The following is a 14591-nucleotide window of genomic DNA, read 5'->3' on the forward strand; positions in this document are numbered from 1 at the left end:
GAAGCAGATTTTTCATTCATGTCGTACGAGCTACAATTCATGGAATTACAGGACACAAATGATTCCTCCAAGTGTCTGAATATCCACTGCGTGTTTACTCAAATACCTGTAGCCAGAGTGAAAGACTTCAAGTGAGAAGACGTCACTGGAAGAGTTTTGAACCCAAATCCCTGCTCCAGACGAAGTTAGCTCCCAAATTCTATTTAAGGAAACTGCCTTCTATTGAAGAAGTGGAGTATTCAGCTGGCTCCGTTTTGGTGGCACTTTTTTTTTTTTTTTTTTTTTTCTGAGCAGAGAAGTGTCAGAATTTTTTGCATTTGGATGGCAGCCTATAGAGCCTGGATTTCTCCCAAGAAAAAATGAAGTTGCGCTTCTTGCCTTCCCCTGGAGCTCCACATGCCTCCAGACATAAAAGAAAACACCAAACAAACAAAACAAAACAAAAAAAACCCCCACAACAACTACTTTTTTTTTTGCCTTCCTCAGGATCCAAACAGTCGTTGCCTGGGGCCTTTTGCTACCAGAATCTTTGCTGGAAAACAAAGCTGAACACGGAATTTAAGCTGAAGGTGCAGGAATCCTAACTTGAAAACTGACCCATTGATTTGGGTGTGAAACAGCCTCTTTTTTTTTTTTTTTTTCTGAGGAAAATCTCTTTTCTTCACAAGAGAAGTCATGAAGGCTCCTCAAGTCCATGAAGTCAGCCCAAGCGAAATAACTTTAGAGACAAAATTTCTCAGAAGACGGAAGAAAAGCTGAACTTTCGAAGGAAAGCAACACAAAATTCTCCCAAGTTTTGTAAGGGAGAAGGAAGCAAAGGAATATTCCTGCAGCTGCAGGTCAGGAAAAAAAAAAGAAATTACATTTTTATATATATATTTATATATTATGTATATATAACAAAAGATAGAACAACCCTGGGGTTTTCTGCTTTGACAAGAAGGGGGAAAAAAAGCAATTTTCTCTTGAGACATCAAAAGTTTAAAGAGAAAGGGAAAAGGATCGAAGGACAACAGTGGAATTAATGGCTGAGGACGCACGGAAGCAGCAGCTGAGTAGCCCTGGATCCAGCATATCCCAGGAATCCTTCCCAGCAGCAGCCAGGACAGGGAAGCAGCACAGGTGTGTGGCTGCTGCATGGGATCTAACAGGGAAGCAGCTCTTTTTGTCTGGGAATTGGTGCTCTGAAATCTCCTCTGACCACATCTGCTTCTGCAGCTCTCTGCTGGCACAGTTTACAAACCAAGTCTCTGCCTTGAGACAGCCTCCTTCCAATCAGGGAAAATGGCAAAGCAGGAGAGGCTCAGCTGTGAAGGGAATTTTGGAAAATCCTGGGATGGAAAGAAAGGAAAACACGTCACAGGCATGGGCCAGTAACTGCTCACCTCCACATCTTGGGCTGTGACCCTTTTTCTTTGCAAGATTTAAAAGAAGTTCATGCTCTTATATCCAACAGGGGCATTAAAGGTGAGGAATAATCAGTTGATTCTGAGGATCACCAAGGACAAAACACAAGATCATACAAACTGGTCGAAATTAAAGCACACGAGACTAACTTGTATTTTTTTTTTTATTTTGTTATTACAATTATCTTAATGCTGGGATCAAAGTTGTCCTTCAACATCTCAGCTTGCCCAGAGCAGCTGTGGCTGCCCCTGGATCCCTGGCAGTGCCCAAGGCCAGGTTGGACATTGGGCTTGGAGCAGCCTGGGACAGTGGGAGCTGTCCCTGCCATGGCAGAGGGGTGGAATGAGAAGATTTTTAAGCTCCTTCCAACCCATTCTGGGATTCCATGACCTCAACAAGGCCATTTTTTGAAGATCTGAATTTTGGAGAAAACTCCAGAGGTGTGAACATTTAAGCCTAAAAAGAAACACTGTTTTATTTACATCCCCTTCTGAGCCCAAGCACCAGAAACATCCTTAAGCTCCACACTGTGGATCCATCACTGGACTCAGGGAAATCTCCAGCATTGGGAAATGATGACTTGGGATTTTACAACTGGAAGGTTTAGGAACTTAAGGAACAAGAATAAATCAATTAGCAGCTTCCTGGGTTTTTTGTAAGGGCCTAACACAGAGTCTACCATGAACATCTGGAACTCACCTAAAGTGAAGCTGGAAATGGAATTATGATGGCTCTGCTGCCTTTCAGGTATTTTGCTAAACCTCAGTAAGTGAAGTATTTCAAAGGGCCTAATTCCCACTTTTATTCCCAACCAGCACAAAGCCTCTGGATTACTGGAAGGTACAAAACTTGGTCAATATATTTGGCTGAGGGTTTTAATTTATTTTATATTTTATAAGATAATATAATATATGCAAGCCATTATTCCATACCTACATGAAGATAAAACCCAGTTTTATGTTCAAGCCAACTCGTGGAGAAGGATCTGATCTACTGAGGGGCATTAACTCAGAACTCACATTAATAGGCAGCTGAAATCATAGATACTTTTACCAAAATATAAAATCTTGGAGAATCAGTTCGTTCCTTTCAGGCATCTTCAGGACCTTGGAGGAGCATGGAGATGTCAGTCCTGTTACAGCTGAGACAAAAAACCATGTCTGCATCTCCATGTATTGCCAGAAATTGTTTATTTTTCTGGAGTGGCAAGGCAGCCCTGAGGAATTGTGGACTTTAATCACAGCATTAAATATTTTCTCTATTTAAAGGCCTCAGTGCCCACAAAACCAGGTAAAAATGAGACCAACTTCATCCACCTTTACAAATATCCTCATCATCATCCTTCTTTTCATTTCCTGGCACAGCACAGCTGTTGATCCCTCTCCATCACATCTGAGGGAGCACAAACAAGTGGCAAGGTCACCCCAAAATGCTGAGCTCAAAAGTTAAAATGTTCTGTGATTTTAATAAAGAAAAAGCAAAGTGTTGGATGGTTTGGCCAACTTGAGGTTGGATTCTCTGTTCACAAAGTGGCTTCAATGAGATGAAGGAGAAGTTAAGAGTATTGCATCAAAAGAAACCAGTTAGAAGATCCAGAATTAACCCGGAAAAGAAGAACTTCACCCTCTGCTCTCTGCTTGCAGCCCCAGTTTTTTTAAGGGATTTACAAGAACCAGTTTGTTAGGAAAATGCCAGCACCAACAGATTCCCAGGGGAAAGAAGGAAGGAATCAAGAACAAATCTCTTTCCTCAGTCTGGAACTAAACTGCTGCCACCTGTTCCACCTTTGCAGCAAAGATGTTCAGCAGCTGCCTCTGTGTGCAATAAACTCAAATCCAGGTCCCCAAAGATACTTTTTGGGATTGAACTCAGCCAGAAGTCCCCAGGGGTGAGGTGTGAGTGTCAAGGAGTGCAGAGCCTCAGCAGCCAGGCTTTTCCCTTAGGCTGGGCATTCCCTGCTCCTCCCAGGACAACTGCAAGGTCAGAACCTTAAATTTGATGTGTCACTGCTACAAACAAACGATGTTTCTTGCTCTCTAATCTAATCTCTGTCCTTAACAGCTCGTCAGCAAACGTGGGTTTGAGACTGTGGCGTCACAAAGGGAAATCTGAGAGCGAAACATTCCCGTTTTACATTTTCCAACCTTAATTGTGCCCCTAAATGCGGCAGGGCTTAACCAGAGCCGCTCAGATGATGTCTGAGCTGCACCCAGTGACATCAGAGGGCTGACACATGTGGCCTGGAGCTGCCTGGTGGAAATATCCAAGCTTTCCATGGAGGGCTGATCTCACACTGAGACACAGAAACTCTGGTAAAACCTGCTGAGGGGAACTTACTCCCCTGTGTACGACCAGGAAAAAACACTGTCATCAGGCTGAGCACGTTCATGTTGCCCTGGAAAGTTGGGAATCCACCAGTTTAATCCCAGTTAGGAACCAAGCAAACACATCTGGGCACCACTGCCTGCAAGAGGGTTTGATAGAAGCATCACAAACCACGGATCACAAAATGAATGGAACAGAACAGGAAGCTCCAGCCTGACTAGAAAAAGAGAAATACAAATCTTACAAGTCAGAATGTCCCATTTCAGCGAGATTTCGGGACAATATTTGCTCAATTCCTGCCTCCACTTGCCTGATGAAGTATTATTAATGGAATCCTCCCCAGGAGCTCCTCAGGCCTGGCTGTTCAGAGAACCATCCTATGGTGTCTTCCAAAACCTAACCCCAAAGGAACAGAACTTCAGGGATGGGGGCAGAGGTCATTTCCACCTGGCTCCATGATTTATGAACGATGCCTCCCACAAATATTTGCTGCCCTGGACTGAACACAGAATACGCACAGGAACTGAAGTGGTACCATTTAAAGTCAAGTTTGTCCAATGATGAGGAATTTGCAGTGTTGGGCAAGGGGCTGAGCCTGGAGAAAAGGAGGCTCGGGGGGACCTGGTGGCTCTGCACAAGTCCCTGCCAGGAGGGGACAGCCGGGGGGGTCGGGCTCTGCTCCCAGGGAACAGGGACAGGAGGAGAGGGAACGGCCTCAGGCTGGCCCAGGGGAGGCTCAGCTTGGCCAGCAGCAGGAATTTCCCCATGGAAAGGGTGCTCAGGCCTTGGCAGGGGCTGCCCAGGGAGCTTTGGAGTGCCCGTCCCTGGAGGTGTCACCTGGAGGTGGCACTCAGGGTGACAAGGTGGGGACGGGGCACAGCTGGGACTCGCTGGGCTGGGAGGACTTCTCCAGCCTCAGGAATTCCATAAATACCCATGGAGGGCTGCTGGGTGCAGATCTGCACCCTGGGAGTCCCTCAGGGTGAAATCACAGCTCACTCATCTCAGGTGTGACTCCTGGAAAGCTGCAAAAGCTCCTGAATTGGTGCTGCCCGTGCCAAGGCCATGAAACTCCCTGCGGATGTGAACCAAGGGCCTTTCCCTGGAGCCCAGGGCTGAGAGATTCCCTTCAACACCCACCCTCACTCCAAAACTTCACCCCAAACCCTCCCAGGCCAGGCCAGCAGGACCAATCCAGGAACATTTGCTGCCAAAAGCAGCAGAGAGAGGACACAAAATGGGATGGACAAGCCAGGGCCACTCCCAGCAGACACCTGAGGCAGTAAATCCCTGGGACAAGGCACAATTCCGAGCTCCAAACTCAGTTTCACCATCCCATTGCTGCCTTGGCCTAGAGAACCTTTCCTTTCTGTTCCCCCACTGAACACTGACTTTCGAAGCTGCAGGAAAAACTCTGTATTTGCAGTGTTTTGTTTATTGCAGGCATTCTTGGTGGGCTGAGCAATCATTCAGGAAATGGGAAATAATTTTTAAGAGTTATTACTGCAATTTTTGATCTGAATTTTGATTTGGTTTTGTTCGAAATAAAGTTTTTCTTCGCTCTCAGAAATCAGCAAGAGAAATGAATTTCAGCCTGACAATAAAAGAAATCTCCTCACAACTGAAAACTTCACTGAAAGTTACCTCAAATGGTTTGTAAAAGAGGGTCACGTGTGCTGGGAGGCAAAATGAATAGAAATTACTTTTCCAGAATATTAAAACTATATATAAGAAAAGATTTTCTGGTTTAGATGCTCTGGTCTGTTCCTGAATAAGGAACATCCTCCACCAGGCTGTAATTCCAGGCCAAAAATCCTGGAATGGGATTTTTTGTTTCCTCTTAGATGGGGGTTGAGGCTGAAAACTTCCAATTTTCAATATCACAGCTACTGAACCATTCTGGAGGAGGGGAAAAAAAAAATACCCAAACCCCTTTTCTTTTAAATAGGCAACTTCTTTTTAAATATGGATGCAGGAATCTAACTTTAGCTGTCCAGGTTTTCACATTGCTGCTCTCAAATGCAGAAAGTGGAGCATTAATTTAGTCTGTTGACTTCAAGGTTATCATTCATTGAGGTCAATGACTCCATCTCTGAAAAGCAGAACTTCCACTTCCAGTCTGAGCAGCTCTGCCCTTCCCCATTGATTTCACATCAAAACTCCCCAAAAGCAGCACGGAAAGGGATTTATCCATGGAAAACCAGGGGATGGCCCTGCTGCAAAGGGATTTTTCCATGGAAAAATCAGCCATGGGAATATCCAAGCCCTCATGAGCTGCTTGGATTTCAAACTTCCCTCCTAATGAGCAGCTTTGTCTCGGACGTGATTTTTTTTTTGTGGGATTTTCTATTTGTGGCCAAGTTGTGTTGATCTGCTCAGCCAGGACCTGAATATCCACCAGAAACTCCAGCTAGACAGAATCCAACTGGAACCAGTGCCCCAGCACAACCAAAACCAGTGGGAGTCCAGCAGGGAAGCAGCACCTGGACCTTTTTTGGCTCTTCCCAAGCCTCGTTTTCTGCCAACTTCCTTCCATTCCTGGTTTTCTGCCCCCAACTTTCAGCTCCCCAAGGGTGCCCAGGTGTAAAACCACCTCAGTGGAACCAGGGTGAGCAAGAACATCCAGGGGAGGGAAAACACGGTGCTGGCCCAGGGATTTCCTGGATTTTCCACTTGCAGGGGCTGTGACTGAAGCAGTTCAGGTAACACAGAGCAGCACCACGGACACACTTTGTTCTGACTGAGGGGTTTTCTGCTTCGCTTTGTGGGTTTGTTTGTTTGTTTTTAACTACTGACATATAAAAACATCCTTTAAAACAGCTCCAGGCTCAATGAAATCAGCAACTAAAACATGAGGTAGGAGATGTGAGAGCCGTGGCCCAATTCTCCATTTCCAAAGGACACTTGCAGGTCCTGAACTCAACCCAGTCCAGGAACTTCCCAGGAATCCTTCCTGTGGATTTGTTATATTTTAATAAGGAATACAGAGAGAGGACAGGTATCTGTGTGAGAATTGACTATTTGATTGCTCTTACAGCATCCTTATTGAAGAGGATTGGATTGGCTTTTTTTTCCCTTGTCCAAAAATGACTTCTTTTTTTTTTTTTCCCAAGAGCAACATGAGCACCTCCAATGTCTTATCAAATTTCACTACACCATTATCACATTTCCTTGGTTCTCAACATCTCTGGTGCATCCAAGATAATTCCAACTTGATGAGAATAATCTGCTGTAACCATCATGTTACTGTTTTCTTACAGAGGTTACAAAAAAGAAGCTTTGAGCTCTTCAAAAGCTTAAAAAATCAGACATCTCAGTATTTTTAGATCCATATTCCTCAGGCTTTTAGGTTTACAAAAATCAAACCCAGAAAGCTGTTACAAAACCGAATGATTTTTATAAGGAACCTCAATTAAAAAAAAAAGAACTAAAATAAAGAACAACCAACCACTGAGTTCCACAGGAGCAGGACAAGGTGTGGCAGGAACTCCGGGAACACCAACTTTTAAACACAAGATGAATCTCTGCTTGTAGGAACCCAGCACAATCCCAAATCTGATGCCACCACACCATGAAAGTGACTATGGGTTGGATATTGACCACCAGCCCAACTACACCCAGAGGTGTTTGGTTCCTTGTTTTGTCAAAAGGTCCTGGAGAGATTTGCAAAGGACAAAGAAATGAAAAATTCCCATTCTGAAAACACTTTTTTTTTTGTCACAAATCACCCTCTAAGGCATTCCCTGTGTTAGCACAGCACGACTGAAATACAAACTTGGCTTTTCCTGTGCAGAGCTGAACCCCAGCTTTGCTTATTGCAGATCCTAAAAAATCCCCAAGTAAACACGGAATCAGAGAATCATTAAGGCTGGAAAACACCTCGAGGATCATCAAGGTCCAACCCTTACCCCAACTCTGCCTGTCCATGAACTCAGGTGCCACATCCATAGGTTTTTGAACATTTCCCAGGGTTGTGATTGCAGCACCTCCCTGGGCAGCCCCTGCCAAGGCCTGAGCACCCTTTCCATGGGGAAATTCCTGCTGCTGGCCAAGCTGAGCCTCCCCTGGGCCAGCCTGAGGCCGTTCCCTCTCCTGCTGTCCCTGTTCCCTGGGAGCAGAGCCCGACCCCCCCGGCTGTCCCCTCCTGGCAGGGACTTGTGCAGAGCCACCAGGTCCCCCCTGAGCCTCCTTTTCTCCAGGCTCAGCCCCTTGCCCAGCTCCCTCAGCCCCTCCTGGGGCTCCAGCCCCTTCCCCAGCTCCCTGCCCTGCCCTGGACACGCTCCAGCCCCTCCAGGGCTCTCCTGCAGGAGCCACAGCTGGACACAGCCCTGGAGCCCAGAGGGACAATCCCTGCTCTGCTCCTGCTGGACACACAATTCCTCATCCAGCCCAGGGGCCTCTTGCCCACCTGGACACCCCTGGGCTCGTGTCCAGCCCGTCACCAGCACCCCCAGGGCCTTTTCCAGCTTTTCCAGCCCCTCTGCCCAGCCTGGAGCTCCACGGGGTTGTTGTGACCCTTGGCCTGGCTGACCCTCACACCTGGATCATCCCATGGATCCAGCCTGTCCTCATCCTCATCCTCATCCTGTCCTGATCCCTCTGCAGAATCTTCCAGGCCCACACTCTTTCCCAAACTGGTGTTGCCAAACTGGGTGAGGGTGCACTCGATCCCCTGCTCCAGATCATCGATAAAAGTATTGAAAACCTTTCAGTTCTCCCAAGAGCACCTCAAAGTGCCCTTTTGTTGGGTGTCCTACATATTATACAGGGCAAAAAGGGAAGTTCAGCGTGCTGCAAGTTTGTTTTCCTGGTGAGTCAAACCGGAAAACAGCTTTAAATATCCCCATTTCTTCACATTTTCACTTTTTTTTTTTTTTTTTTTTTAAAGCAGTGGACCTTCATACATTTCTGTGTTTTCAGCCTAGGTGGTGATGTAAAATCAAAGTATTCCATGGCAGAAGTGAAAAACTCTTCCTCTTTAGGGGGTTGTTTCCCCAGTTCTGCTGTGGATTGTTGTAGGGCTTTAGAGCAGCTTCCAGGGCAATGAAGTGATGCTCATTATAACAAAAGATTTATTGACCCCCCCTTTGACCAAAGGTTGTTTAGACATTACCAGGCACCTCTGATCAACCACCCTCAAGAAACCTTCTTGAAGTCATCCTCAAGAACCACAAAACCTTTCCATTTGGGGGTCTGAGCTCTCCCCAGGTACTTTCAAGTTGAGACTGAGATCAGCAGTCACCAAATGACTCCTCCTGTCACTGCAGCACACAATTATCACAGGGCAGGGGCTCATTTTAAGGCCTGCAAACCTTGTTCATCCTCAGAACCTCAGCACAACCAGCTTGGCTCTCCCAAGAAACAGAAAATGCAAATAAACCTGAGTTTTTAAACTTCCAACACATGAGAGGCATAAAGGTCTTTGTGCTGGTTTTTGTTGATCTGTATTTATCAAGGGACTTGTAAATAAAGAAATTTTGAGCTGCAGGAAGACACAATTACCACTTAAATTCCTAAATCTTGTATCCATTTCTGTTCTGCAAGCTCATAATTCTACCAGCTCAAGACCATCAGAAATTCTGACCAAGACTGAAAGTGCTGAAGTTGGAAGTTTTCAATCAGATGAATGCATTGCAATGTGAAACTGAATTCTCTCAAGCGCAGTCATACATGAGGTACAATTTCATAACATTATCTCTCCTTTCAGCTGTGGGATGAGTATTTTTAAAGCTTTCAAAACATTTTCTCAATATTTAGGTTCTATTTTCATCTGTCACTGCCTACTAGACAGAGCTCCCCGAATCTGATGGGACATCAATTTTCTACACTTCTAATGCCTCTCCTCTAGATGTAGATATTTAAAAGGAAAACATATAAAAAAAAATGAAACATCCCTTTGGAGAAGTTTTGGTTGTTTTGGTTTTTTTTTCTTCTCCTCTTCTTTGCCCAACCTAATTTTAGAATTCTTTTAGACCTGCTTTGACTTGAGCTTCCAGCACACACACACAGCTCACCAACAGGGGAGTGGAATGAGAGATGTTTGGTTTTCAGGGAATGAAATCTCCACTTCCAGCATCTTGGTCCTAATCCAAAGGCTCCATGTAAACAGACCCTCCAAAGCTGTTTATGCACCAACAGCTGATGCAACTGAAAACTGTCAGTCAGGAGATGAGCTGGATGCACAAGGAAATCTGCCCAGTTCTTTTTTTATTATTATTATTATTCCAGCCCTAAGGATTCCTGGGGTTTAAAGCTGAACAAGCAAAGCAAAGCAAAGATCTGGTTGAAGTAAGGACATTTGGGTCTAAAAAAATTAGAGCAACCCTCCTGGATAAACTCAATTTTGTGCTCTGGATTTTTCTGTGTCGCAATATGAATTGGATTTCCAGCAAAAGTAAAAACCAGCCATTGAATCTCCAAATACACTTGGCACTTCCAGGATTTCTGATTAGCCAAAAAAAAGGGGAGAACCTCCTAAAATATCAACCAGTCCATTTAAATGGCACCTTCAGCAGCATTTCCCATTCAAACTTTGCAAACAATATTCCCATTCAGGAAAACCATTTCCTTCCTGGAAGAATTTTCTGAGCTGCAGGAGAGTTTTGAAAGGGCAAAGAAAGATTTCAAAATTCTAAGTTGGAACAACATTATCTGGGGGGACAGAGAATGGTGCAGCAACAAAAAGCACATCAAGAACATCCAACATTTTCCATTGTAAAAATCCTAAATATGAAATCACCTGTATGCATCGTCTTCTTTCAAGTCTCATATCATCCTGCAGGGTTGTGGGGACAGGGGGAGTCCAGCAGCAAACAACACTGAAAAAGGGGGAAAAAAAAGAGAATTAACATCTTAAAGTGCAGCCACAACTGCTCAGTTCAGCCCTGAGCTAAACCAAAGAAATCCAAAGGGAAAATGAAGTTTTCCAACAGGAAAAGCAGACATGGGCGTGACAAAGACTTATCTCCCAGTGGCATCTGGGTTTAGAGAAACTTTTAAAGTGGCAAAATGGCAAGGATTAACTTAAATTTCAACTGGGCACTGAATAAATCTCAACATTAATATAATCCCAAAAAATTGTCAGTTACCCATCTTTGCCAAGCCCTTAAATGGGTGGATTTTCACCGGAATTCAGGCCAATATTTCTAAAACACAACTGAACTTGTGGGGTTTTTTTCCAAATCTACAAGCTATAGAACTCTAAATGCATAGAAATTCCTAAATGTTAAAGTTTCTCCTCACAGCCTGATGAAATTAAATAAGGTTCCCCTTGCTGCAAATAATTAAAATATGCTCAGAAAAATAAAATTGTGCTTTCCTCAGACAAAGAGATATGAAGACAGGAGTCTGTAGGAAGAAAACTCCAGCAGCAATTAAGAAGAACAGCAAAAAAAACTAAAACCCAAAACACAACACCCAGCAACTAAGAGTGGTCAAAGCATTTCTCAAGCATTTGTTTTTCACTTGTTCTCCAACAAATAATCACTGGTACTCTACCACCTATGGAAACACCAAACCCACTCAGAATTCCTGAGAATTTGAGAGAACTCTGCAAATGACTGACCAGCTGGAATTGGAGGGTTATAATTATTTAAACACCTCCTGAAATATGTAACTTGAGGCGAGTGTGAGCAGCCCAGAACGCTCTCAGACCCCGCGACTCGAGCAGCGCCCGGCGCCGTTCGCTCCATTTCCCCCCGACAATGAGAGTCCAAAAACCCTGCCCAGCCCACCCTGCCCTGTCCCTGTGCCACTCCAGTGTCACACACACCCAAGGGAAGGGGGCAGCAGGACAAGGAATTGGGTTTTTGGATGTTGCAGTGGTTGTGTTCGTGGTTTTTAGGAGGTGATGTTTTGCTGTCGTGCCCTCTCTCGAAGAAAGGGGAAACCCTAAAAGTGGTGATCCCATATCCTGAAGCCACAGGGGTTTTCTGGCACTGCCACATCCACAGCTGCCAGGAGCTCTGCTGAGGCCACAGCAGCTCCTAGAGGCTGGGCACTCTGCTGCCTAAATCAGTTTGAGGGAAAGGTTTGGTCTGAGTGAACTCCTCCCACGAGGAGCTGAGCCCACTGAGCCGGCACAGGCAGCCCTGGGACTCTGCAGGAGAAAAGAAAAGAAAAGAAAAGAAAAGAAAAGAAAAGAAAAGAAAAGAAAAGAAAAGAAAAGAAAAGAAAAGAAAAGAAAAGAAAAGAAAAGAAAAGAAAAGAAAAGAAAAGAAAAGAAAAGAAAAGAAAAGAAAAGAAAAGAAAAGAAAAGAAAAGAAAAGAAAAGAAAAGAAAAGAAAAGAAAAGAAAAGAAAAGAAAAGAAAAGAAAAGAAAAGAAAAGAAAAGAAAAGAAAAGAAAAGAAAAGAAAAGAAAAGAAAAGAAAAGAAAAGAAAAGAAAAGAAAAGAAAAGAAAAGAAAAGAAAAGAAAAGAAAAGAAAAGAAAAGAAAAGAAAAGAAAAGAAAAGAAAAGAAAAGAAAAGAAGAGCAAAATCTTATTTAATCAAACTGACAGTGGAATCCCAGAGAGGTTCGGGGTGGAAGGGACCTTAAAGATCACCCAGTGCCACCCCTGCCATGGCAGGGACACCTCCCACTGTCCCAGGCTGCTCCAAGCCCCAATGTCCAACCTGGCCTTGGACACTGCCAGGGATCCAGGGGCAGCCACAGCAAATCTGGGAATTCCAGCCCAGCCCCTCCCCACCCTCCCAGGGAAGGATTTTTCCCCAACATCCCACCTAAACTTGTCATTTCTCAGTGTGAAGCCATTCCCTGTGTCCTGTCCCTCCATGCCTTGGGAATTGTCTCTCTCCAGGTTTCCTGGGGCTCCTTCAGGCCCTGCAAGGCCACCCTGAGCTCAGCCCAAAGCTTCTCCTGTCCGGGCTGAACAATCCCAGCTGTGCCAGCCTTTCCTCCCAGCAGAGCTGCTCCATCCCTCTGCTCATCCTGGAGCCTCCTCTGGGCTCTCTCCAGCAGCTCCAAGTACTGGAGCCCCAGGTTAGTCCATCCCACACTTTGGTGCTCGAAGGCTGCAGACCCTCAGTCCCATCTCTAAAAGCTCCCTCTGGCCAATGTCCTTTATTCCCCTGAACTGCAGCAACTCTGGGTTTGCACCAGGATTAATTGATTAGCATCAATTTATTATTTGAACCAGGAAGCCTTTGCCAGCAGCAGCTCGAGGACTGAAGGCATCACCCTCTTGTCTTTACCACCCCGCAGCTCAACCCCTGCTTGATCCCTCCCAGTGCCACCAGTGCCAGACCAGTTTCAATCCTAACCCAGTTCAGCTCAAACTATCAGCAGAGTTTGAGCAAATTTATGCCAAAATTATCGTGGAGTGTCCAACCACTGTCTGCTGCCCGTTCCACACTGGGAATGCTGAGCTCCCAAAGCAGCTGCAGATGTAACCACAGGGTTATTTCAGATTTTAGGAGACACTTTAAGAGCTACCGACACTAAGGGAGAGCTGCTGATGTGAGAAAGTCATTAACAGGCGATTAACAGGAATCAACACATTTCAGAGCTGAGCAGGAACAGAGATCCACTCCAGCTTCAGTCTCCTTCAGCCCATCCTGGAGAACTCCAGTGGAATTCCAGAGTGGAAACGCCCCAAGGAACGGTTTGAAATCTCAGCAGAACCCAAACCCCTGTGACAGTAAGAGTGTCACAGACGCACAACGTAAAAGGGTAACAATTTTAGGGGTTTTTTTGTTTGTTCTGTTTTAAATAGATACAACCAAATTGCACCCAATGGCTTAAACTCAGTGTCTTCAGCTGTGTGTGCACTGCCAAGCCCTTCAAGCAAAAGGCCTTTTTTTGCACAAAGGCTTCCTGGTTTAGATAATAAATTGATGATAAGAGGAGGCAAGAGCAAATCCTGCTCATCACACAGTCTGTAAGATCATTACCAGAAGAATCCCTTCAGTAATAACATTTACTGGCCTTCAAGAACCCAGTTTGATCTCCTTACCAGAATAGAGCAGAAGTGAATTGGAAATAAAGGAGGAGAGGAAGGAACAGACGACAGGGAAGGTGGTAAAAAGCAAATTATTGAAAGTGGTTGAGCAAAGAGCAGAATAAAAGCTGAAGTCTTTTATTTAAACGAAGAGGGAAATTCTTAGAAATCACCTGTGCTAGAAGTTTACCTGGCGCTTTTGTTTCCTGTTTTCCTGTTCCCTACCCACCCCAGGCTCCTTCTAGTCCAGGTTACATCCACAATATCCTGGAGATGGTGACACTGAATAACAAATCTTGGACTTTTCCTCACACCCCAAGCCTGGTTTCCCTGCTGTTCTCTTTGAGAACTCAAGTTTTATCCCCTGTACTCCTTAGGAGCATTCATCCCTTCCTGCAAAACTCAATACCCACCACACATCAATAGGTGCAGAGCAGATCAAAGTTGGGTTCAGAGCAATCAGAGTTCTAAGCCCCTAAAAGTTCAAGTGCAAAAACCATTATGAACATGAAAATTTAATGAAAAGAGAAGTCTGCTGGGGAGGGGTTGACTTTTTTTCATTTTACTAATTAAAACCCTTCACAGAGGGACTTATTTTCCTTACTCGGGATCGTTGTGTTCTAAGATGCAACACGGAATCTTTCTGCAAAGCCAGGTTCAAGTTTTTTTTCCCTCTGTGAAAAGCGTATTTTGTCATTTTTAAAGTCACAGCCACGGAATAGAGAGAAACCCCCTGCATTTCTCATGACTACACACACTGCTGGCAGAGCTGAACATAATTCAGGTCACTGACCTTCGGTGAACACGGGCAGGCCTGTTGCTAGCAACATAAAATATAAATACTTACTTAGAAACCACGTTTTTTTCAAATTTATTTACAAGGAAAATTATCCTGAGGTACCCACCACGAAACTGGGGTT

General features: G+C 44.8%; 1 protein-coding gene across 2 annotated transcripts in view; it reads right to left on the minus strand.

Moving 5' to 3' along the window:
• DYRK1A (dual specificity tyrosine phosphorylation regulated kinase 1A) overlaps positions 1-14591 on the minus strand; it is a 71035-nt gene that overhangs the window by 37789 nt on the left and 18655 nt on the right. For both annotated transcript variants that reach the window (XM_066177163.1, XM_066177162.1), the window contains exon 2: positions 10472-10550. In XM_066177163.1, coding sequence (XP_066033260.1) covers positions 10472-10481 — 10 coding nt within the window. In that variant the 5' untranslated portion in view covers positions 10482-10550. The remainder of the gene's footprint in view (positions 1-10471; positions 10551-14591) is intronic.

This window comes from Chamaea fasciata, unplaced genomic scaffold (assembly GCF_029207755.1).
Source record: "Chamaea fasciata isolate MVZ Bird 193981 ecotype frontalis unplaced genomic scaffold, bChaFas1.0.hap1 SCAF_2, whole genome shotgun sequence".
Taxonomy (NCBI): Eukaryota; Metazoa; Chordata; class Aves; order Passeriformes; family Sylviidae; genus Chamaea; species Chamaea fasciata.